General features: G+C 49.9%; 1 protein-coding gene across 3 annotated transcripts in view; it reads left to right on the forward strand.

The window, feature by feature from the left end:
• Positions 1-5,313: 5,313 nt before the first annotated feature.
• MXI1 (MAX interactor 1, dimerization protein) overlaps positions 5,314-25,214 on the forward strand; it is a 51,301-nt gene continuing 31,400 nt past the window's right edge. The window contains exons 1-2 of one of the 3 annotated variants that reach the window (XM_072339788.1): positions 5,314-5,637; positions 13,660-13,792. In XM_072339788.1, the coding sequence (XP_072195889.1) occupies positions 5,457-5,637; positions 13,660-13,792 (314 nt within the window). In that variant the 5' untranslated portion in view covers positions 5,314-5,456. Of the gene's footprint in view, positions 5,638-12,656; positions 13,035-13,115; positions 13,412-13,659; positions 13,793-25,214 lie in introns of those variants that run through there. The other 2 variants (XM_072339790.1, XM_072339789.1) reach the window with 2 other exon arrangements.

Here is a 25,214-nt window from a genome sequence, read left to right on the forward strand (position 1 = left end):
AAACTCCAGTCCTCTGCATCCGGTGACAGTTGCATGAACTCAGGCTTCCCATGGGGGAGGATAATTCTGGTTCAGCATTTAAATAAGTCTGCTGCAAGGAGACAGGACAAGTTGTGGTTAAGGCCATTCTGACCGATATTTTCCTGCCTTGCTAGCTGGGTTACTGCGCAGTGTTGAGCACGCAGTATAAGTTGCTGCGTTCTCTGGGTGCTCAGTTAGCAGAAGTTGAGTTTGTCACTGTTTTGGCCATTGCAAGCTTCTAAAACACTGTGTGCTGCTCAGTGGAACAGGTCATCCAGAAAAGGTAACAACCCCTTAGCACGGCTGGTTCTCAGCATATGTAACCTTCTGACTCATGGACCAGCCAAATTTTCACAGCAAAAGTCAAAAGCACTTCAGTAACATGAAAGTCGCAGAGTGCCTTGCCAAAATTCCTCATCTCTGTTGCAAAGCCAGCAGCAGTTGGAGACTGCAAGAGTATAAGGCTGAGAAAGTTGGATTTTCCTGCAGCCTTGTTCTGTGGCAATGCTTAAGCGCGTTACCTTTACTTGTTGCTGAGTTCTCCAAGGCCCTTTGCGGTTAATCACTCCTCCATTTGTCTTTCTGCATCTGCAGGAGCAATGTGTAATGAAGGGTTGGTTCCCGAAGTCAAACGCGACCTTCGAAAACCGAACGTTCGAATGGCCATTAGGTGGCATCAGATCGTCGCGTTTGCTGCATCCGTTCCCTGCAGTTGGAAAGCTGTTAACAAAAGAGCTTTCAAAGAAAAGTATTTTGGTGGGGATTTGGTGGGCATTATTCCAGTTCCAACGCAGCAAGATGAAAGCTGACATCTGTCTGCTGGACTGGTTGTTTTTGATTGATTCATTTCAAAATCCACAAATGGAAGGAGATGTAACTTGGAGGCAGGGCTTCTCCTCTTAGCCCAGTGTTTTTGCAGCTGAAAATGTGCACGTATTTGCATGTGCAAACTTGCTGCACAGAAGAATATCCTGCTGCCCAATGTTTTCTCTCTAGCAACCTCACCCACGGGCTGGGGGCTCTCAGTGTTCCAGATGGGGTGGAAGCAGTAAGGCACCATGAAAGTGCACAGGGCCACGTGATTGGAAGCATGCAGCTCTGGGTGCTTGGGGCAGAGCTTTGCTGATGCCCTTCATCTGGGGGTTCAGTCATGGACATGTGCACAGAGAACAAACTGTAGACTGTCAGAGGCTGAGGGTAAGGTGTTGAACATCACTGTGTACTCTCTGCATTCTTATGCTTCTCTCCACATGGCTTCCTTACATCTCTGTGGCAAACAGGGCCCTGGGTACGTCAGACTTCTGTGCAGATTTGTTACAGTTGTGCTTCTGTGTTGGCCAGCCTTGGGAAGGGAAAGGCTGTTTATGTTGTTGCTGTTGTGCAGGGAAGATCAAACAAGGGTAGGGGTAGGTAGATAGACAGTGGTCAAAGAGGCAGATGTCCCATGTTGTCTTCAGGAGAGAAGAAAATGTGATTGACTCCTAAAAAAGTGTTGTTGTCAGATGTTTAGTACTTGAGGTTTGCCTGTAAATGAAGTCACATAAACCAGAAATGGTGGCTGCAAGGGTTTGTTTTTTTTCCACACGTGTTTAGCAGAACTTCCTTTCCAGTTTGTCTGGCCTGGTTTCTGCAGTTTCTCCTTCCTGCCCCTGATCAACGTTTGCACAGGGTCAAACTCAGGGAGAGAAAACCCAACGGCTCAAGCTTACAAGTGAGGCAGATGAAGATTTCTTTTCTCCCTGCTTCAGTGTGATATTTGTGCATCCACGTTGTGCGGACATGACCCAGTGATGCATGTGACTGCGGAGACCCTCTCAGACCTCATCGGGCACATCGCTGAGCCATTTCCTCCATTACCTAAAATCAGGTGCTTGAGTTAACATGCTTCACCCTTGCATCTTGGGCACCTCCAGCACAGACTCCTCAAGGTCAAAGCTCACAGGGCTTACAGCCCCAGGATCCAAGATCAAAAGGTCATTGGGTATTCAAAGATCAGGGGTCAAAAGATCATTGTGTCAAGGGTTGGCAGGTCAGAGGTCACAAGATCCTAAATGTCAAAGGTAATGGGAGTCAAAGGTCAGAATTCCACAGAGTCAGAGCTGTACCAACACAGCTGCACAGTGCTCACGGTGGCATCTGCCCCAGCTGTGCCCTGTGCTGACAAGGGTCAGGCCTTTGTTATGGCTTGTTTACTGGGTATACAGGAAAAATAATAACGATAATTTAAGAAGATAATTGGAGAAATCTTTGTTGCAAGGAAAAGTCAACTGGACACCTGTGAAGATGCTGCGCTGCTCATAGCCATGTGGATGGCACCAGAACTACACTGACTGCATGGGCACGGAGCAGGGATGCCTCCCTGCTGTCAAGGCACACACCAATGCCTCAGATCTGGAAAACAGAACTCATACGGTTCATTCTCTGCTCTTGGTGCCAGGCTGGACGCAGTTATCTGCTTGCTATGGTCTGGGCATTTGCAGGTCTGTAAAAGCGATGCTGACTGATAGCTTGGTTTGTGTCAATATTTAAGGAACACTAAAATCCGCCCAGTTCTCTATCTAACTGCCTTTCTGGCTGTATCAATATTGAGCATTATCTATTCCTGCCTATTTTTATAACGCATGGCTACGTTACACACAGCCATAAATGCAGGTTAAGCCGGGCCGAGGCAGGGCACAGCCTGCTCCTTGGCTCCGAGCTCCCTCACCCCGCCGGGCGCTGAAGGGCCGGGACGTGGCTTCTCACTCCGCCCATGTCTGGAGCCGCCGGCTGTGGAGCAAAGCAGGACCAGATAGCGACGTTTCCCTGCTCTGCGGCCTTTTCGTGCAAAGCACGTTTATCTGTATTGTTTGCCCAGCCGTGGCAAATTGCACCCTGTGCAATGCGTTGTGAAGGAGAGGCAATTAAATACCGACCGAACGAGTCGTGCAGCCAGCACAACTAGGGTGAAACAGCTGTAATCTGCATGGCAGCTGGGGAGGAACTTAGGAACCTTGCTACGTCAGGCTCTGCCCTGCCCGTCTGCCCGGGTGCAACCAAAAGCGAACCATGCCAGTGTCTGGAAAAGCAGTAACCCCATGGCTGACACTGGGCACCCTGATAAATGCCTCATTCTCCATTGCTTGGGGCTGGGAGCTCATCATCTGTGTTTGTCTGGCTTGCTCCTGCCCTGGAGTTGGGGTGGGGACAGGGACAGAGTGACCCCAGGACAGGTGGATGGAAGCTGTGGCTGAGCCCCAGCACCTGGGATCCTGCAGGAAACCACATTCAAAAGCCCTGAGAGGATGGCAAACAGGGGTAAAAGTGCAATGTGTAAGTGAAAAGGTCAGCGTCAGGGTGGCAAAAGAAAGATTTATCAAGTGAAATGTTGTTCCTGGTAGCCATGCTCCTTAGCACAGACTGAGCCTTCCCCTGTCCTGGTGTGGGCAGTCCAGCAGCAAGGCGCACCCTTTAGGGGTCAGTCACTCCAGATCCTCCAGAGCTCTGCTTTGCTATCTGTGAGCACAGCAACCACGGCAAAATAAAGTGAGACATGTGAGAGCCCTCCGAGCAGGTTTTGTTTTTATATCTCTGTATTGCCATTGAGCAGTGAGGAATGTCTGCCCTTGACAGATGGGCAGCATGGTTACCACATGGGAAACAGGTTCATCCTTCCAAAGGGCAGCAGCATGCAGCAGGTGGGATTTTATAGAAGGATTACAACGGCCTCGGCCATAAAAGGGAGAACAGGTGCAACATGGGGCCTTTGCTCACTAATCTTGAGCTGTTCTGGTCCCTAGACCCTGCACTGTGCTCTGCAGTGTCTGAGGGTGGGGACACCCAGCTGAGGAGGTGGCAAGGAAACTTCAGGGTGAGCTCAAAGGTTGAACAATGTTAACGAGAAGGTAAACACAGATGGTGCAGACAGTGCAATGTAGCTGGCTGCATTTAGGCTGCTGGACCACAACTGCTGGGTGTGTGATACTGGGGGAAATAGCAAGATGTCCTCAATTCTTGATTGTCTTATCCTTCTTGTTTGCAGCAGGAACAGAGAGAGGGAATGTGGCGAGCTGAGGTGCGAGGTGGGTGATGCTGGGAAGGGAGGACTTCTGTGCAAATGCCCCTCTGTGCCTCCCAGCACAGATCCCCTGGAGACACCATTTCTCCTGGGTCGGTTGCCTTGGAACCTTGGCATCCCATCCTTCTGGGCAGCCCGGGTCCCAGCAGGTGTCCAGGTCCCACCGAAGACCCACCTCTTCCCGGGCTTTCCATGTGGGGACTGACTTTGGGCCGTTAAAGGTGCATGGAGCAGAGCGTGCTCAGGCAGTTCAGCATCCTGCATCCAGCAGCCAAGAACAGACTCCAAGAAAGTTGGAGTACTGAGGGTGTGAGGCAGCAGCTGGGGCTCAGAGCTGGCCAGACCCGCCATGGTTTTTGGGGGCAAAAGGCGGCTTGAACTGAGCTAAAAGGAAAGGGAATAAAAATTCTGATTGTTCCGGCTTTGAACCTGGAGTTGTCATGTGGGGAGAAGCAGCTGCCCACGGCATGGAAAGCCCTGCTTTAATGAGGCACCAGTAAGTGGCATGGGAGGGCCAAAGTGGTTGGCACAGCGTCACAGCCACGCTGCACTGCCTGGGAGCTGACCTGGCTCCAGCACGTGCCCCAGGACACGCGTGTAGCCAAAGAAATGCTGTGGCCAAGCCTCCTAAAAATAGCCCTGCCATTGGGAGCCCAAGGGGTTTGTTTGTCTGGAGTGACTCAGGTCCCTGTGACTGCACAGTGTCTGTTAGTGCTCAGTAAGGTGCGTGGATGGATGCACTGCTGGGACAGCAGCTGGGAACCACGGGGCCACATTCAGAGTGACGTGATGTCACATCGCTGTTGTTGCCTCTTGATGGGATCCACGGGAGTCCCTGGGGATGTGGTGGCACCGAGAGCTTTGCACGGGGCTGTGACAGTCCCTGTGTCCCTGAGTGGGAAGGATACTGATCCCTGGATGAGGAGGTGGGAAGTGACATGGGGTGACAAGAGGTGACAAGGGGGTAACGTGGGATGACAAGAGGTGACACGGTGTGACAAGGGTGACACGGGGTTACACGGGGCACTGCAGGCTCTGCAGGTGCAGGGGGGACAGCAGGGACGCGAGGTGGCCGCTCCGGCACCCCAGCCCCGCTCCGAGCCCGGCAGCCGCTCTCAAAGCAGCGCGGCGGCCGCCGCTCTCACTCCGCAGGCGCGGACGGGCCAGGCCGCCCCGACGGGGAGCGTGGGGCGGGGAGGGGGGGGTGTGGGGGGGGCGGGACGGCGGCAGCCGCCCTCGGGACGAAAACAGCGCACAAGCGGCAGGAGGCGGCGGCGGCAGCGCTAGGACCGCGGCGGCGCCGGGCTCGGGCTCCGCCGCACACGGGCACGGCCGCACGCTCCGCCGCACACGCCGGGCCGGAGGGCTGCGGCGGGGCATGGGGAAACGCGGGCGGCCGCGGAGAGAACCGCGGGGAGCGGCGGGGGAGGCCGGCGGGGCCCGGTGTCCCCTGGGGGACATTTTTAACACGGGGCCGGGGATGGATACCTTCCTGCACAACGTGCAGGTGCTGCTGGAGGCCGCCAGCTACCTGGAGCGGATCGAGAAGGAAAATAAAAGTGAGTGCGCGCGGGCGGCTCTGCGGGAGGGGGGAAATAAATAACCGCGCAAACTTCGGGCCGGCTGCGGACCCCCCCACCGGCTCGAGCGGCGGACAGTCGTGGGACCGCCGTGTAAAGTTCGAGAGCGGCGGCGGGGCCGCAGGCGGTGGACGGGAAGGGGTCTCCGCTCGGGTCCGCGGGAAGGAGGCGGTGTCACCGCCGCGCTCCCCCCGCCGGGGCATGGGCGCAGTCACGTAGGCAAACGGCCGCGCTCGCCACGTCGCCGCGGAGAGGACAGGGCCGGCCACGCGGGCCGAGCGGCGGTGGGGGGCAGCAGCCGGCCTTACCGCCGGCCTCCTGCTCCGCGGGCGCGCAGGATGCGCGTTGCCTTTTACGAAGCGGTGAGCGCAGCGAAAGAGGGGGTTGACAAGAGACGGGACGGGGGTTGCCGCTTCGCGCCGGGAACAAAGCGGGCACCGTGCGCCGAGCGCTGCGCGGACCGCGGAGCTGCGCGGAGCGGCCCCGCTGCGCTGCGCCCCGAGTCGGCGCCCCGCCCCCCGCGCAGCCACATGGTTCGCACATGGAGGCAACCCTCGGCACTGATTGGCGGAGACCTCCAGCGGGGCGTGGCCGCGAGTGTTCGCTCCGCCAATAAGCGACGCCGGGGTCCCCCCTGACGTCACGCGTTGCTGTGCGGGGCGGCCCGGCGGGGTGAGCCCGGGCTGCTGCTGCCGTTGTGTCCCCGGGTCACACGCAGGCTGCCTTCCTTGCCTTCCTTTTCTTCTTCTTCTTCTTGTTTTTTCTTTTCTTTGTTGTTCTTTTTTCCCTATTTCACTCTATTTCTTTTTCCCTATTTCTACTCTTTTATTTTTCTCCCATTTGTTTATTTATTGTCCTCTTTTCCCTTATTTTTTTGCCCTTCTTCCCGACGCACGCACAGCTCCCACCGCGTTCCCGTTCCCCCCATAGCTCACCCTTTCCCCCCTCTCTCACAGTTCCCATGCGCTGCCCCCGTGGTGCAGGAGCGGCTGCGCCCGCAAGGACCCCACAACCGCGGTGGTGGAGGACCGCGAGCCCTTATTCTCCACCACCATCAACTCCAGGCTGTTTTTCTGCTCTCAGAAGTAGAAACAGCGCTGTAGTGTTGGTTTGTTGTTGGGTTGGTTTATTTCTTTTCCCCCCCCCTCACGTGCGAATCGGTGTTTCGTAATGAGCCCGCAGAGCCTCGAATCGGGGGAGCGGAGCGGAGCGCAGCGGCCGGGCGTTGCGAGCACGGAGATGATGGAGGAGCGGGCGGAGCTCAGCGCTGCGCCTGAGAGAGCGGCGGTGCTTTGGGGAGCTCTGTGGGAACGCCGGTTGTTATTTGTCTTCTTATTCCCTTTTCCCTTTTCTTCTTTGAGCTTGAAGGGGAAGTGTCAGAATCGCGTTGGGGGGGCGGGATTGCCAACTGAATTGTTCCGCTCTTGTCTTGCAACAGTATCTGACGTTTCATGTGTTTTATTCAAAAATGCGCGATTTCATGGGGTTCGGTGCTTGGAGGTGGAGAATGGTGCGCCCTTCTGTGAGCAGCACGTGGGGATGTGCGGGTTTTGTTGCCAAATATTGAAAAGAAGCAGTACTATCCAACCAGCTCCCTTCCCCAGCACTTGTTTTTGCTGCATCTTTCGCTTAAGAGAACCGTGCTCATAGCAGGGAACTCCTTGCCTCCATCAGGAGATGCTGCACAACGTCTCAGTGTTTATTTGCAAGCTGGTGTTTTGGGTTGGACAGTCCCGGCTGGCTCAGGGCTCACTATGGAGCGTGCAATGCAGTGCAGTGCTGTACGTGACGGCGGTGAGCGGGCGGCTTTTGACGTGTTGCCTCCCAAACAAAGAAAACTGCTGCTGGGATTGGAAAACAATCCCTGAGCACCACGGGACCAAGTCAAAGGGAGAAAGAGCTGCAGGAGAGTGTGTGTGTGTGTGTGTTGGGGGGGGGGGGGGGGGGGGGGGGATGATGTCCTGTGTGCATACCTGGTCTCGCTGGGGGGAGAGCTGTGTGCTCAACTCCAATTATTGCACTGGGATCCACTGCCCTTTGGCTGCTGGAGCAGCACCGATGGCTCCATGTGCTCCATACCAGCTGCCAGATGGGGATAATGGCTCCGTGCTTATCTTTACAGGCTCCTACCTGGCAATTAGCAACGAGAAAGGAAAGCAGCCCCAAAAGCTTGGAGCTGAGCTGCACACATGCTTCCTGCTGCGTGCTGGTTCTGGCTGCTGCTGGGCAAGGCTTTGCTACGTTTTGGTGTGACCACTGAGTTACAGCCCTGATTGGTGCTGTACACGTGAGGAGTGACAGTGCCTGCCCCCAGGAAATGTAGCCTGAAGAAAACAGGACTGGCAGAGAGGTGTCTGGCCCCACCTGACTTGTACACGTGATGGGAACAGGGCAGCGAAGTACTGGGGTGCTGTCTGGGATTGGTATGGCAGCTTTGGGAAAGCTGCAGGCAGTGATGACCCCATGGGATAGCTCTGCTTGTCACTCAGATTGTAGAATTGTAGAGTTGTTAAGGTTGGAAAAGACCTCAGAAAATCATCTAGTCCAGCCATTGACTCATCACCACCATGCCCGTGTGGCTGGGTGGCGTGGCAGTGGAAGTGCATTATAGTGTACTGGGTTGTAGTACAGAGTCTGGGTAGAATGGAGTCCCACTGTCATAATGCTTGGGTAAAATGGAGTATTTATCTATGGAGATGATGCTGAATCCTTTTTCCAGTTTCATTGCTGGAAATGGGGAGCAGTGCTGCTGCCTACTTGAAGCAGCTCCCATGCCTAGACTGTGGAACCCAATCCCACCACACGTTGCTAACTGACATGTACAGGTTTCCAAATGACCTGTTTCCAGAAATCTGAGCTTGGTATCAAAGGAATAGAAACAGCACATGAAAAATTACATCGCCTGTTTTCAGAAATGAAAGCCCTGCTGAGGGCAGCCCTGGTGGTGTATCTATCACCTCTGCAATACCACCTCACAGTGAGGCCTGCATAGCAGCATGTAGAAGCTGCTGAAATGCAGGAGTTGGGAAGGTGTTATTAGAGGGACTTGAAGTAAATTCAGTTGCGGTTGGTATGTGCCAAGCATTACCTGTGTGCTTACAGGCTCCTGCTTATGTCAGTACAAGTTGCATAAGCACATGATTAACTCTTTGGATGTGCTGCCTTATCTATAATAGATGTGGTATGTATTATGTGCTGAGCTCACTGCAGAGGCAGACATGCTGTCATATCCTCTTCCAAAAGCATGATGGCAAGCAAACCAACGTGACAGCGGTGTCCTTATTCACAGTTCAGCACAGGTGTGTGTGTGCAGGACAGTGGACTTTGATCCCTGCAAAAAGACAGCCAGATTTTCCTTGCAAAGTGCTGCCTATGTTTAGTGACCTTCTGACCAAGAATAACAAATGGGTGACTGAAGATTCGTCCTTTGCTCTTCAATAAATCTGTCTGAAGGGGAGGAAAACTGAACCTTGTGGGTGAGTCGATGCTATATTCAGCTTATGGCTCCTTCCACTGTTTATGCATTTTTTTTTGAGGGTCTTTTTCTGACAAGCCAAAGGATGGTTCCCAGAAGGTCAATGAGAGCTGAACACATGGCTCAAGGTCGGTATGGATGGTCTTGGATCATATGGTGATGCGATACGGTGCAGTACAGAGCTCATTCACTTATATATTTTTCTCCCAGCTTACAGTACACTCCCTTCCTTCCTCCTGGTTCATAACCTGGCCACAGTGATTCATGTGTCAGCTACTTCCAGGTTGTGTTATTTTGACTCGTGCTGTTTGTACATCATCATGAAATTCAGAAGGAAGCCACAGCAGGAGAAATGATAGGGTAGAGCAAGAGCTGCAGGGCCGTGCCAGGAGCACTGCTGAGAACTGATCATGTCCTTGGCAGCAGGGCATCCTCAGGGCCAGCAGAGAAATGTCTTCTGCTGTTGTCTGGAAAATCCTACCTTTTTCACTGAGGCACCCCATCCTGTGTGCGTTGTCTTGCTGTTTATTTATTGTTTTTCTTGAGGGTGGCCCTATTACTTAATTTTGTAGGTGGATCAGTCGAGTGACTTGAGTGAGTCACTGACTCGGAATGAACTGGGGCACAGGGCAGGTCTGAAAACAGAGCAGCACGTCTCCCAGAGGCTGGGAGCAGGCAGCCCAAGGAATAGTACATCCCTGGCTTTTGCTTTACCCATTGGCAGAGGGTAGTCTTTGGATCAGAGTGTACAGCACGTGCTTTATTCGCAGTCCAACTCTTGGATGTCCAGGTGGTTTGGCTGTGAAAAATTTCTGTCCTCCCCATTGGATGGGCTCCAGGTGCCAGTGGGAGAGCTGGAAGGGATTATCTGGTGCCTTGCAAAAGAGCGAGGCTCCTCAGTGAGAAATGAGGCCATATCCTGTAGGTGCTGTAGGACCCTTGCAAAAGGTATTGGAAGAGTGTCAAGTAAGGGAATGGAGACTGGGTTGTCGCAGTGTGTGCTGGTAGGTGGAATATTCATGTATGTCTGAAAACAAGTTTTGTGGATCTGTTGTCACCAAAAATGTTCTCATCCGACACTGCTGTGAATTTTCTTTTTTACTGATTTGAGATCAACAGAAAATGGTCCCTAATGGATGCTTCTGTTTGTGCCTTTGGTTGCAGAGGTGTTAATTTTGAAGGATTTGAAAGCAAGATTAAGAGTTTGCAAGAGTTTCCTTTGCCCACCTTCAAGCAACCCCTGCAACTGTTGCCATGTTCATGTTCCTCCCATAGGTTACAAAGAGCTGGAGATAGGACAGTTTGACTAGCCACAGAAGGGATGGAAAACCAGGCAGTTTAACTAAAGGTATTGCCCTTACTGAAAATAACTTTCAGGTTGCAAAGCACCATGTTATTTCTAAGCCTTGTGCCCAAAGCAGTGGGTTGGGCATCTTGATGGGTGAGCTGTATTCTTGTTCTACCTCTAGCTGAGGTCGTCTTCATGCGAGCAATTATGCTGCTTACACCTCAGTTTCCCTTCCTGCAGAGTGGAAAGAAAAGAAACTTCAAGTCATTTCAGTTTTGAGAAGCTTAAAACATTACTACTCTGGAAAGCTCCTAGAAGATTCCCCTGATGGAAGCAGCTACTTTAGTGCAAGCGATTGTGGTACTGATGTAAAAAATAATAATACTAACAATTAAAAACAAAAACCAAACAGGCCACATCTGTTTTACTCGAATAAAATAACAGCAGCATTTCAGATGTAAATATTAATTGATTTCTGCACTGCAGATTTCTTCCTGGATATTTAAATTGTTGCTAAGGAGGAGGGAAAGGCTATCAGGGAGATTAACAAATCCATTATTAAGGCTGGAAATGGAGGGCTGCCGAAGTGCCATTTAATAAAATGTAAAAAGCCCCTTTCTAAAGGGCAAAGCAGCAGAACACACAATGAAAGTGAATCACAGCTGCCAGAAGGGATGCCAAGCAGCAAGCACTTATAATCAGAAAACTGTACTTACAGATCATTCGGAGCCACTAAATTAAATGATCTCATTCTCCCCTAAACTACTTTTTCCTTAAGCCCCTCCCCAGCATAGCCCGTGTATTGCTCAACCCCATTTCAAATGTGACTTTGGGGGGTTTCTTTTTGCTCGGTAGTTGAATAGCACCAGGCGTCTTCGTGCCATTCACTTTCCACCCACTTTTGTTTCTGTCACACACAACTCTGGTGCTTTGCAGGCTGACCTGCCTGTGCTGCCACTTGGGATGACAACTGACAGATTTTTTACAGATAAGCTGTGGCTCTGTGCTCGGTTGCCTGATCTCTGTGGGGCTCCTTCTTTGGAAAGACATCCCACAGTTTGCTCTCCAATTTGTTTCACACAGGTTTTTGTAATTGTGCGCTATTTACTTAAGAAACAAAGACGTGGAAGCTGAGCTGATGTGTGCGTGGAGGAGTTGATCCTACATTATCTCACGTAGAACTGATCCGGCTGTTGCTTCATTCTGGTGCTGATTTAATGCACCATATGCATGTATCCCTCTCTGTACTCTTCTATTTTGTGTCTTGGACGTTGGCTCCTGGAGGCTGACTCACGGATGTACTCCTAAATGACCCCTTTGTATCCCAGCCACGGCTTTCCTTTCTTTTTAAGGAAACACGTATCTCCACATGTACCACCTAAAAGCTAGCAGTGGTGGTTGCAGTACGGCGATTCTGAGCTTCATGGCGGGTATTTCTTGTTTTGTTTAATGTTTAGTATCACTAATCCTGGAAGGCAAACGACTGCCTTGTTTTGGAAGCAGGAAGTTGAGCTAGAGCCCAGAAATGCCATTGCTCTGACCCCACTGGTGCAGAGCACCTGTGTCCTTTCCTCAAGATCACATCAGATCACAGAGGTGGTGGTGAGAGGCTGGGCCTGTGTGGAAGCTGGGATGTAAAGTGCTTTCCTGGGGGACTGGGAAGAGCGGGGATGCACGCTGTAGGTGTGACAGTGTCAGGGTGAATTGTGACCTATTTGTGTGGTGCTTCAGGCAGCCCACAGGCTTTCACAGGCACGCAGACTATCTCTTGTCTGCAGAGCCTGTTCGGGTTGGGGCATGGATTGTGCACCGCAGGGTGCCATCAGAAGCCCAGGACACACCACAGCTTCACTTTATTAGTGTCTCTAAGATGCAGCCGCAGTTTTTCCTTTTGCAGCCTCTCTTGGCTCTTTTATCGCCCTGTTCTTGGCTCTCCCACGTGTGGAAGCCTCAAGGAGAGGCATGAAGTGGCTGCAGGCCTCTCGAGGGCGGCCGGCTGTCCGTGCCCATTTTCCTACCCGCGGGGACAGCCGCCGTCCCACGGTGCCCCGGAACTACATTTCCCGTGCAGCCCCGCGGCGCGGCGCTCCCCCGCCCCTTCCCGTGAGCGCCCGGCGGAGGTAAACAAAGTGGTGCGAGGCGTTGGGGGAGGCGGGCGGGGCGAACGGAGGGGCCGGTCCCGGCGGGGCCGCGGGGTAGAGCCGGGCGGCGGGTGGGGGGGGTGGTAAGCTGTAAGCCCAGGTCGGGGCTGCAGCGGCCGAGCCCGGCAGGGGGTGTGGGCGGGCTGGGGGGCGAAGCGAGGAGCGGGCAGACGGCAGGCTGGGCGTTAGGGACGGTCGGAAAGGCCTCGCTTCGTTGCCTCCTCAGGGGCGGGCGTCCTCGCCATCTCCGTGCTTCTCTGTGGAAAGCCGTCCTGAGGAAAGAGGGGTCGATGTGAGGGGTCTGGGGTTAGGGGGAAGCCGGCAACTACCTCGCCCCGTAGCCCCCCCTGCCCCGCTGGGGGCCGAGGGGGGCCCGGGCGGGCCGGAGCCCCGGGGGCCATGGAGCAGGTGCAGCTGATCAACATCCAGCGGCTGCTGGAGGCGGCCGAGTATCTGGAGCGGAGGGAGAGAGGTAATGGGAGGGAGGAGCCGGGCTGACCGCCTGCCGCGGTGGTGGGAGCGGGGTTGGGGTCAGGAGTCCCCACGGAGGGGTGAGAGAGACGAAGGGGATCGGAGCTGGTGGTTGATGCTCGAGCAGGGGTTGAAGGGAGGGTCGGGGCTGGGGTGTGGGTGAGGTGGGGGGTTGGCAGGAAGGGAAGGGTGAGGTGGATGTGATTTCTGGAAGGAAAACCAGGGCTGGCTGGGAAGTTTCCCACTGGACAGGAAGGATGGGGTGGGAGGTCCTGGCACTGCAGAACAAGATGTGCCTGATTTGCTCGGTACGGAGCTTGAGCAGGAGGAGAGATGAGACACTCTCTGGGCTGTCCTGGCTTCTTTTGACGCTTTCAGGTATTTGAGATGTGCTGGTCTTCTTGTGAGGTTGGCAGAGCTTTTGCATTCCCTCTCTTTTCTCCATCTCTTGGTCCACTTCCCTCTGAATACATCAGCAGTTGTTTCCCTGTGCTGTTGTGCTTACGGACTTCCCACTTAGGCTGACGGGTCAGTGGTGAGGCCTGCCAGCTGACTTTTAAAATTATTATTATATACTTTTTTTTCCTGACCCCTTTTTTACGCCCTGCCTGTTGATTCTTGTGCAGAGTGCGAACATGGCTATGCCTCGACCTTCCCCTCAGCTCCAAGCCCTGGACTACAAGACCCAAAGCCCACGCGGAGGCTGAGCCGGGCAAGGAAACACAGCGGCAGTGGCAGCAATGCAAGTATTGCCAACAGGTATGACATGGGCAGAAGAAAGTGCGGGTGTAGAGCTGGGTGGGAGGATGGAGCTGAAAAGGAAAACTGGTGATAAGAGGTGAGAAATTTTTCCCCCAGGAGAACAGGGATAATGTGAATGCAGGGGGATTCGGAGCTGGGGCACACAGGCACAACGTCCCTTCTGGATGTGTTGCACTTAAAGTAGAGGGACACAGGGGAGCTGTATCTGCAGTACTGCCAGCTGACTCTGTGCCAATGCTCAGATGCTGCAGAGAGAAGAGAAATAGGGAGATCTGTTCAGAGGATGCAGGGAGGAGATAGGCAATAGCTATTCCTATTATGTACAGTAATGTTTTTCTAACCCAGAAGTCACTGCTCTTAAGGGATAGCATGCATGCAACCTGAGTGCTTTGGGGTTGTAATGACAGGCATGACTTGAAGCAAGGAAATGATGTTTTGAAATGGATCCCCTACAACAAATGGGAGAGAGGGAGATGACTGGCTGCTACATGCAATGTGTTAAAAATTCAGTTCAGGAAATTGGAGCTGTCTTTCACTCTGGCTTTCAGGGCAGTGGGATTTCCCAGCTTTCTGATAGCTTGGTAATTATAGAACTTCGTGGTTTTGACACATTGCTTATTAAACAATGCCATATTTCTTGGTTTGTTAAATCAAGAAGAGACAACCAGATTAGGCCTATCACTCAGTGCTGTGGAAGGATCTGCTATTCCCCTCTAGTTGCTATACTCTGTTTATTTATTTTGTGGTGTCTTTGGTGGTGGTGGTTGTTTGTTTTTTTTGACTCTGTTCTGTGAAATTATTTGGACAGTGCTGAGGATTTCTGGTACAGGGAAACTTTAGAAACAAAGTATGATGCTGGAACAGGCAATTGCAAGCTTCTGTTTACTGCAGTGGGGCTCGTACAGTCCCTAAAATGGTGGCAGATGGCTCAGGTGATTAAAGCTTTCTTAAGGCCATTGAAAAGAGACCCATAGAGGCCATGGACAAAGGTGTCTTAGCTTACAGTGATTCTGCTTTGGCAGCATTTGATAATAAAGGTTGTTTGAATTGATGTTAGGACACCTTGCTGCAGGAAGTTTTCTACCTCAGGATGGTCACATCCTGGGCTCACTCTGTGCTGCATGTTTGTGTTGCCTGCCTCATTCACCCACCCTCTCCTGATCTGAGGGCAGTTGTAGTCATTTCCTATTTCCCATGAACCCAAATCCCAATCACTCTGTATTGAGAAATGACAGCGAATGCTGAATTGAGATGTGTGTTTTTCCCTCATAGGTTTCTTGCATGTTATTATCCATCCCACACCTCTTTTTCTCAAAGGCCTTTGTCATGGCAACCTGCCCTTCTCCAGAGGAGGGCTGGAAGCACATTCCCCTCAGGAGCTTCCTAGCACTGAATCCTGCTGCCTTGGGACTAGCAAGGGATGCAGAGCATTCCCTGTCTCTGGGGTGTGGGTGTACAGTGTGCCCTGCTGGCACAGAGCTCCCAGGCATGCCAGCACAGGGCCCCCAGGCACAGCTCTCTTGGGGCACCTTTCTACTGAATCTGTTGAAGGGGGGGGTGGGGGAAAGAGTAAGGTAACAGGCAGAAATTATGCTTTCCGGCCTTATTTAAAACCTTCATTATTCAAGGAGTGTTGAGCACCAAATGAAACCTTTAGTGTAAGAGTTGTAGGCACCGTCGTCTGGCTTGAGGAAGGTCTGCTCCAGGCAGAGATCTGAGTGGTTCTTTTTGTAGAGCTTGGATCTTACATAGATAGTTGGGAATGGAAGTTTTTGTTAGCGCAAGTCGTAGCAGCTTGCACTTGCTGTAAGAGATGGCAGGCCTTCCAGATGGCTGCAGTGCTGGGAAGTGACAACTGTGAAGTTCAGGATGCCTCCAAATTCACTGCAGTGTGTTTTGTGTGATGCTGAGTAGAGCATCAGCCTTGTTTAAAGAAGGCTTTGTGTCACAGAATCATAAATTGTTTGAGTTGGAAGGGGCCTTTGAAGATTGTCTGGTCCAACTTCCCTGCAGTGGACAGGGACATCTACAGCTCAGTCGGGTTACTCAGAGCCCCCTCCAGCGTGACCTTGACTGTCTTTGGGACAGGGCATCCATCATCTCTCTGGGCAACCTGCTCCAGTGTCTCACTACCCCTATTGTAAAAACTTATTTTCTTATATCCAATTCAAGTCTCCCGTCTTTTGGTTTGAAATCATTTCCCCTTGTCCTGTCACGACAGACCCTGCTAAAGAGTCTGTCCTCTTCTTTCTTACAGCCCCCCAGTTTAGCTTCCAGAGGTCCCTTCTGTCAGACTGTGTTTTTCTGGAAGTGCTCCCTGGTTCTGTGGCAGTGGTGCACTCAGCACTCTATCCCCGTGTTCCCTCTCAAAGTTCTGTGCAGACATTCCTACTGCCTGTTGAGCAGTGTCTGCTGCGGATCCGCTATGCTCAGCTGTGTGGCACCAGTATGTGGGGTGTGTCTGGGATGGGCAGATTCTCCACCCTGCCCTTGATGAGCATGCCAAGGCCCCTCTTGCACGATCCCTGCACAGCCACAGCTGAGAGGGATAATGCCAGGTTCTATATGAAATGGCCACCTGGGCTGTGCCAGTCCATGGATGGAGAAGGGAAGGTGAAAACTGATGATTTCACTGGCTGCAGCACTGACTGCTGTGCTGGGGAGACCGTCCCAAAAAGGATATTGCTTCTCTGCCACCAGCTGAATCCCATCAATGCAGCACTGCATGAGAAGGCCTCTTCTAGTGCCAGTGGAGACTTCTTCCAGGGTCAGCCTTCTTGTGAGTAGATCTCACAGCTCCTTGGATTTGCCCAGCACCTGGACATGGGTGGCTGGCTTCTACACCAGGCTCTGGAAGAGGTTGAGTAAGTCAGCCTACCTGGTGTTCGGGAAGGTCTGTGAGTCATGGAGCTCTGCTCCAAGCACATGTGGAGTTGGTTATCTTGATCTTACAGGAGTTGTGGGAGGGCAGCACAATCAGATGCCTCTAAGCTACTTTCACTGGCTCTGGAACCAGCAGGTGTTTTTCTCCACATGTAGGTAGGAGCCCTCACAGAAGGTATCTAGGAGGGTGGGCTCCTCTTTCCGTTTCAGTTCATTCTGGATGTGATGGAGGAAGCACAGCACATCCCCCAGCAGCCACTGCCTCATGCAGGTGCACTCCAGCTCCACATGCAGGCAGAACTTCTTGGTGGTATCTCCTCCACATTGCCCAGCCCCAAGTGGAATGTGTGCCCTGATGGGGAGGCCTCAGGCACAAACAGGCAGTAGAGGATGTTATATTCACAGGCACACCATCCTCTGTAGATGCAGGCCTCCCTGATGGCCCACTGCAACTATAAGATAGTTTTCTGAAATAATCATCCCTTCTTAGGAAGGTCTGTCCAGTAAAGTTTGAATGGACTTTGAAATAACATCAAGCCTTTGATGAGGGACAAAACTTGAACTTCAAGCCTAGGTCTGTGACTTTTCTTAGATTACTTTTATTTCAGAATGTTTAATTAGCACAGAAAAATGATCCTCCTAAATGAAAAAATATGCACAGGATTTAAGTCTCCCTTAGAAAATGTCTCTTGAGCAACCTAGGCAAACTGAAGTTGAGACACCTGAGCGTCACTGCTGGTCTTTTATTCAACCAAATAAGCAATGAATATGAGACTCCAAGTGCTCTGTTAGATTAAATCCAAATATCTCCCTTTGCTCTGTGCAATGACAGCTATTTCTTCCTAGGAGGCCCTGTGTTGTCATGGCATAAGTACCTGCAGAGTTCTGAGGAGCAGGCAGCCTACCTTTGGATGGCACTGATAGAGCAGATGTTATTCTTAAAGAAATAAGGATGGTCCCCCAGTGCTTTCAAAAATGATTGTAGTTCTACCCAAGCAGAAGGGTATAACTAAGAAAGTACTGCTTCATTATTTCTAGTTCATATAACTGCATTTTTAAAATAAAATGATTTTGTTTCAGGTTCTTGCTACTTTCCTCTTGTTTGTTCCAGTTGTGTAACTGATCCCTGCAAGGGGGTTCCCCTCTGCCATCCTGTAGCATTTCTTATATATATGCACAGTGTTTTGGGTGCACATTTTAAATACATTTTGGGGATTAGTGACTGTGCTATGATTTTAAAACCTGAATGTGTTTATGGGTGTGCAGTCTTGGCTTTGGTTGGAGGTATTTCGGTACTTGAAGTGACCCACCTGCAAGAATATGTGATCAACTACAGCTATTGTGATCTGGAGTCTTTAATAAACAAGGGAAACCTCTTTAAGAATATCCCATTTAAAACACAGCTATAGGCAAACAACAGCAACAACGACAAAAGATGAGCCAAACAGCCAACCTGTATTACATTAGAATTATTGTTTTTTCAATTTACTTTGCGTCTTGAAAAGAATATCTGATGGTTTTTGGAATGGGGTAAAAATCAGTAGTGACTTATTTTAACATATGGTGTCGATTGTTTGGTTTTCTTCTGTCTGAAGACATTTCTGGGACAGAAGCTGGGTTCTAAAAGCCAGAAAAGTTAAGTCGTCCATTCTGGGAGTACAACTCTGTGGGTACATCAACTTACATTCAGTGTTACTGAAAACTGCTCTTTCAGACTCTTCCTTATGCGGTCCTAAATAGACAGTTATTAGTAAGTTTGTTATAGTTATGATTCGGCTGGTTTGATACACTTCTTGAAAAATAATTAAGTGGATGCCAAAGGTTTTGGTTTGTTTTTCTCTCCACTCAAAATATAAATGGTTTAATGAAGTTAAGGATTGTAAGAGAATCTGAAGTTGCGTTGCAATATCATATTGTTCTTTGCACCTTCTTTTTAGACTCTCAGATGTATGGAGAAGCCTGTTACTTTTTGGTCTGATCCTGGGGAAATGCTAAGCCCCTTCCAGTCATGTGAGGAACCCTCAGCTCCCTCAGGAGGCTTGTGTGGTTAAGGGCACTCAAATAATCTATTGCTCAGCTCCATGGGGAGGGTTTGATCTCTGCCCAGTTTCTTTTTCCTTTCATTTTCCTCTTTCCTGTTATCCTCTCCTGTTGTCTAAGGCTGTTTCCCAAGGGTCCTTGTGATACCTACAGTGGCAGGTTGCATGAGGAGCCTGAGATCTGCAACTGGAAGGGCTTGTATGCAAAGGGGTTTTGAATGTGGTGGCCTCTAGGTCTTAAGGGCCTGTTGACTGTTCTAGTGATGTAATTCCTCATTTTCTGTATTGTTGCTTTTCACTACCCTATTAAAAAACAGCTTTTTTCATGCTTCTAAATCCCATCGCTTGGTTTTGTGCTGAATCTTTGTAACCCTATCTGCTCTCATAACCTTTGAAGCTGATTTTTGAGGGTAGGGTTGGGGTTTGTAGCTATTTAAACCCTTGTGTACTCCTGGCTTTAAGCTTTATGCACAACACAGCATCCCTGCAGAAGGATGGTGTGCAGAGGGTACCTCATGTGCCTCAGGTGATGACTTGATGTGCCACAGGTTCACAAACATGGGTGCAGAAGCTAAAAGGACGTGGCATATGTAGCTGCAAGTCAGCCTTGGTTGTCTGGTGCACAGGAAAGCCTGATTTACCAGAACAGCTGTGCTGTGCAACTATACAGTGCTGTGCAGGGAAGGAGCAGGGGGGCTGGTGGACACTTGCATAGGCATAGCTTTAAATACGTTATATCTTTTCTGTTAGAGGAGATTCACTGCCCCTTCTTCCTAGCCTCTATCGGTGCTTTGTTTCCAGATATTTATTTGGGTACATTTTTAAATCTGCTTATTCTCACATTGGATCACACCTTACTCCACAGCTAGCAGGAGTTTGACTCGCTGTATGTAGGTAGGTTAGAATCTGGCCTTTAAGATGCTGGAGACAGGGACTGCCTCAAGCCTATGCCAGGGAGCTCCGTGCATGGCTCAGGACTTGGCTGTCTTTGTGTGGTACGAGTCTACATGTGTGATACAGAGGATAGATGAGATTCATTGTGCCATGTTTTGGTTTATGCCACATTTTGTTAATGTACCAACAGTGAGATTATTCTCTGGAATCTTCATGGTTCTGTTGAAATTTTGTCTAGTAATAGTGGAGGGGGGGAGTGTCTTGCCTTCTAGTAGAGAGTATATATTTATGTTAGATTTTTAAGGAAGGAAAACCGGACAGGGCTGAGCTGTTGAGGTATGCTTCTCTGATAGAGATAGTAAGAGGAATTAACCAACAGTTAGGCATAAGCATGACTTCTCTTTGGGAAAGCATAATAATAGTTTGTAAGGCTGGGAAAGCGGATTGCAGGTCCGTTCTGTTTCATTAGTTCATTTGGCAAGATAAGCTGTGCTCAGGTCCCCCACTGTTACCTGCATGTAGCACACACAGAGGAATGGCCTTTTGGAGTGTGATTTGACTGCAGCATCTGTGCATGCTGCAGCCTAAAATTTGTTTGTCAAAGAGGAGCCTGTGTGACAGCGCAGCAACACTGAATGCACGAGAGGCAAATCACCCCTTAAAATCTTCTTATTTCTCTGGGTTTTTACCAGGCTGTAGTTGTTTGGAGCTGGCTGGCAAGGAGGGCTGTACTCACGCATAGCTCATTTAGGCCTCAGCCCCATCCCATCTGCCCAATTGATGTAATTTGCACCCATGGAGTTTGCAAGTACAGGCAGGCAAGTCATGGTGATACTGGAGCTTCTGAACCTGCTGGCATTACATTGTGCTTTTCCTTGTCTTTGTCAATCTACATCAGAAGCTGAGATTCTGCCACTGATGTAGACAAAAATTATGCAGTGTAGGTGAGGCTCTGCATGCAGTTTCTTCTCACTGATGTTTGCCTCTACAGTGCTACAGCTGACAGTTTTCCAGAAAGTACTGCAAATAACTTGAGAAATATCAGTCCTGTTCCTTACTGTGGAAAGGGGCCTCTGAATCAGCAGTATCAGTAGTAGGGCTGATAGAACAGCTCCCATTGTGGAGCCCACTGTGTTTTCCTTTGGTACTCTGTGTATTTTAATGCCCTCCAAGTGGGAAGATCCCATGGAGTTTCAGTTTCTACTTTCCTTTGTTTATTAGTAATATAGCCATGCAGAGAAAGGTCTGTGTTGTAGGGACTCCATGCAGAAGTCCATGATTCTGGGCTGAATTTAGACTTTTGATACCTTCAGTAGGTATAAAATGTAATTTGTTCTTTAAACTGTCAAAGTTGTGCAAGGAGGCCTTTGTGTAAACCAGAAGCAGGCCCAGTTGTTGATGTTATCTGCATCCTAGCTGTAGTTTACTGCTCCAGCATCTGTCTGCTCTGAATTGTCTGTGGCTGAAGGTTCATGATCCCTTTGTCCTCCCAGGTTTAAGGGAAGTCTCTGCAGGAGTGTGCTGTTTTGGAGCAGCAGGACTGTTACTCAGGGCTCGTGCTGTTCATGTTGCAGCATTCTACCCAGGTAGAGCTGTGCTGCAGTCAGCGTGGGATGATTTGCATTACTGATGGCAGTTCTGATGCAGTGACAAGGAACTGCAGATTTTGGTGCTTATGGTCTTTTGAAACATGAGGTTGTTAGTTCCAGCTTCTAATGAGATTTGGTGCCCGAGGATGATGACGGAGGAGGTTTGGTCCATACTTGGCCATTTGTTTCTAGAGTCTGCATTTAGTGTACAGTCAGTTCCCTACTTCAGGTAGCATTCCTCATGTGTCAGGTGTTTCACTTGACCCGATCCTTTACGTGACAATGACTTGGTTGTCACCTGTAGTGTTGTTCCCATCTGCTCCCTCACTGTAGGTAAGAGTAGCTTTTTCTTTCCTTACTCCTAGTGGAGCTTTGAAATCATTTTCGTTCTCTGACCCAGGCAGTTCAGTACATCTTTTCATCTCATGCTGCTAAGTTAATTGTCTTGTTTGTTGGAGTTCCCGCTGTTGATTATCTCCTGATCCTTCCTGACAAACTTCTGCCCAAATTCAAAAACCGACTTTTGCTTGTTCTCGAGAGAGTTGGCTGCTGCTCCCTGCCTGCTTTGAACCAACAAAGATAGGATTTGTTTTTGTTGACGGTTTTGGGCTTTCTTGACCAGAGACTGGGGCTGTGCACTTGGCTGGTTGTTGCCTGGGTCTCTTGTCTGTGAGACACTGCCTTTACTCAGCTTGGAGGGAACAGTCCTGCTTTTTCCATCTTGCTGGATATGTTCCCATCTCTCATATCTGTGCTGCCTACTGTACTTCCATTCTCTGATAGGAATGTGATCTCACTTCAATTCTGTTGCTTTATGAATCCAGTTTGAAGAAGACTTGATGGTTTTCAACATTATCTTAATTACTTGCCCGTACTTCACTGTTTCCTTTGTGGCAAGTAGGAGTGTGGATTAAGAGCTGCACTTTTGCCTTGGTTTTGATTAAAGTTCATCTGCATGAAATATTGATTTGTTTATAAACACTTTTTGTTCATCTCCTTCCATCTTTTACACCATCAAGAAGGGATTAACCAAGTGCTAGAATTTGTGGGAAGGAACAAGTGACACTGGAACTGACTATTTACCCCAGTGGTCATTCTCTGCTGCTTGGGCATGGACATGATGTGAAGGACCATGGTGTAAGGTGAAATGACACCAGCTCTGGGTTGCCTTCAACTGTTATGTTGCAAATTGCAGCAGTTTGATCTTTTTCACAAGCAGTTGGGCCATCTGAGAGCAGCTGCAGGTACCAGCTTTCTTGTGAGTTTCTGCTGTTTGTGAGCCAGGACTGGAAGAACAGAAGGAAAAACAAGCTCTTCCATTTTATCAGCCTTCCTTGGTGAATCTCCTGGACAGTAGATGAGCATGCTTGTTGACAGGACATAAGCCTGAACATTGGAGTTCTCTTGCTGGTTTTCCTGCAGCCTTAGTCTTTGTGCTTCAGTTTCCTGAAGACAACCTATGGCTAACAGTAGAGTTATTGTATTTCCTGTTTTTGAGTATTCTGCTCCCTGCCTTCATCTCCAGGAACTGTGTTGCAGCATTGTCATTGTAACATGGGCGATAACTAACAAGTCTGAAAGTCTGGCTTGGCCTAGAGCTATGCAAATGTCATCAGTTTCTTTTCAAGCAATGTCAGTTTCAGTCAGGTAACATTTTAGTCCAAAAGCCTCATTTTCCCCAGTACATCTGAAGGCAGTTTCTTTAGGTCGGGAGAGGTTGCAGAGAAGAATGTGTGCCTCAGACTTTAGCACTGCAAATGACATTACTGAAGCAATTTCTGGACGTGATCATCTTCCTCAAAAGGGTAGCATTGTGTGTGGGAAGAAGCATGGTACAAGGCAAAGGGCTGGCATGCTGGGCCCTTGGATCCATTCCTGAGTCTGCCACTGAAACACTGCAAGATCTGAGCACGTCAGGTAACCTGCATGGCTCCTACCATCTGTACCCTCCATGGTTCCCACCATCTGTACATTGGGGTAATGCACACGCTTTTTTGATCTTGTTCTCAGGAGGTAGCATCGGTATCTTGGAGCTTGTGACTATTTGAAAGAATGTAAAACTTAGGATCCTGAGTCTTCTAGGTGGATTTGAAAACTGCCCTGGTGTTGTTGTCCTCTCTCTGTAAATCATTGTGATTTCTTATCCTACCCTCCAATACGCTTGAATATTCAACAGAGAAAACGTTAGCAGAGATATTAAGGTGCTGGTGGGAGCTGGATGAAGTCTTTGCTTTGTTGAAGTCTGTTCATCATTCTACTTAAATAAGGCATTTTGCTTTGTAATCTGTTGATGGTGATCAAGCATGTAGGGATGCTGTCCCTGGTAGCACCTGGGGGCTGGCACTGGTGTGAGGAAGTGTCTGTTCCATTGCCCTCACTCAGTGCCTTACTCTTCTCTGTCCACAGTGGAGCCTGGAGGTGCAGTGGTGAGGCTACTTGATATTTCTCCTTGTTGTGTCCTGAAAAACATAATCTTGTCAGTGCTTTTAAAGTCAAGAGACTGCTTTTCTGTTCATGCTCCTTTGCGTCACGGATCACAGTGAATAATTTTGCCTTGGTGAGAACAAGGAGATTGATTTTTCCTGAACTGTGGGAATCTACTGTAACATGACCAAATTTTAAGTCTTTACAGAAGTTGTCAGCTGTCACATGTGCAAGGGAGGTGGACGAGGGTTTCCCTACTGAAATGGCTCATAGGGGTCATGTGTCAGCCTTTGTGTCTGATATGCGTGCACCAGCCCCTTCTGATGTGGTTAACTGTGGGCTGAGAAGGGAAGGAGGTGGTTTCTGTAGAACTTTATTCACTTGTCGTTGAAGTTAGATGGCAGGCAAACAAAGCAGTGAATAGCACATAGAACTTATTCCCCTCCCAACCCCTGTCAGCGGTTCTGTGTACATTCAGCAAGTCACTTGAAACCTGCCTTTTCAAGGGAGACCTCCAAAGAGTGTATTCGTCATGTAGTGGTTTTTTTCTAAGGTACGAGTCTGGGAGCTGAGCTTCAGAAGCGCTGATGGTGCACAGCTACAGGGAGCATCAAGGGGAGCTGTGCTTTGAATTTACAAAGTATCTCAAAGAAAAAAAGCTCTTGAGGGTCTTCTTAAAGGCACCGGAGAGAATGAGAATCTGCAACTCTCGTTTCCCCATTTCTTGGCTTTCCATTTGGAAAGTGAGGATGCATAGCAGTAAACACGTTTGCGAGCTGCTCTTGGTGAGACTGTTGTAAAGCCTGTAAGAAAACCACCGGTTCTGTATTCAGAGCAAGGCTTGGCTTGGGGCCACGCATTGAACAATGAGGAGAAAACAAAATACTGAATAGCTGCTTGTTCAGCAAACTCAGTTCCTTTTGGCCACGCAGGGTGCTGCATGAGGGAGTATATGCGATGGGGCAGTTTTCCTGCCTGGGTTCTGCACCTCAGGTCTCAGGTGGCAGAGGAGAAGGGCCATGACAGCACTTGGCTCCCAGCCTGTAGAGTTGAGAAGGAAGCAAGCAGGAACATCTCTGTTGGCCCCACGCTGCAGCAGTGAATGCAAAACAACATTCTTGTTTGGTAGCCTGGCTTGGCAGAGCCATCTGCTGCAGTGAGCCACCTTGTCTTGCTAAACTGGGATGTTGCTGGAGTCCGGTGAGCCCAGCTTTGGGTCTGAGAGAAGCTTGTGGTGCTCAGCAAGAGGGAGCTGACACTCCTTCCTTGTGCTGAGGCAGCAGAATAAACAACAGTAGGACAGCACAGGTTCTGCTGGGGATTCTCTGTCACTTTATCCAGTGGTGTTTGAGAGTAGGGCCGGTTCACTTGGCAGGTGGTGAGTAAGACATGAGGGCTTGTTTAGGTTTGATTTATGTGGGGATTTTTCTACTTTCCTACTTGTAGTACACGATGGTTATGTCAGGTTTTTACTTTGACCCAAGACTCAGAGGGCACTGATGTCCTTGATAGGGGCCACCGGGACAGCCTGAGAACAGCAACCCAATGCTGCACCCTGGCATTTAGAGAATGAGGTTAAGTGCCCTGCCA

The sequence above is a fragment of the Excalfactoria chinensis genome, chromosome 6 (assembly GCF_039878825.1).
Source record: "Excalfactoria chinensis isolate bCotChi1 chromosome 6, bCotChi1.hap2, whole genome shotgun sequence".
Lineage (NCBI taxonomy): Eukaryota > Metazoa > Chordata > Aves > Galliformes > Phasianidae > Excalfactoria > Excalfactoria chinensis.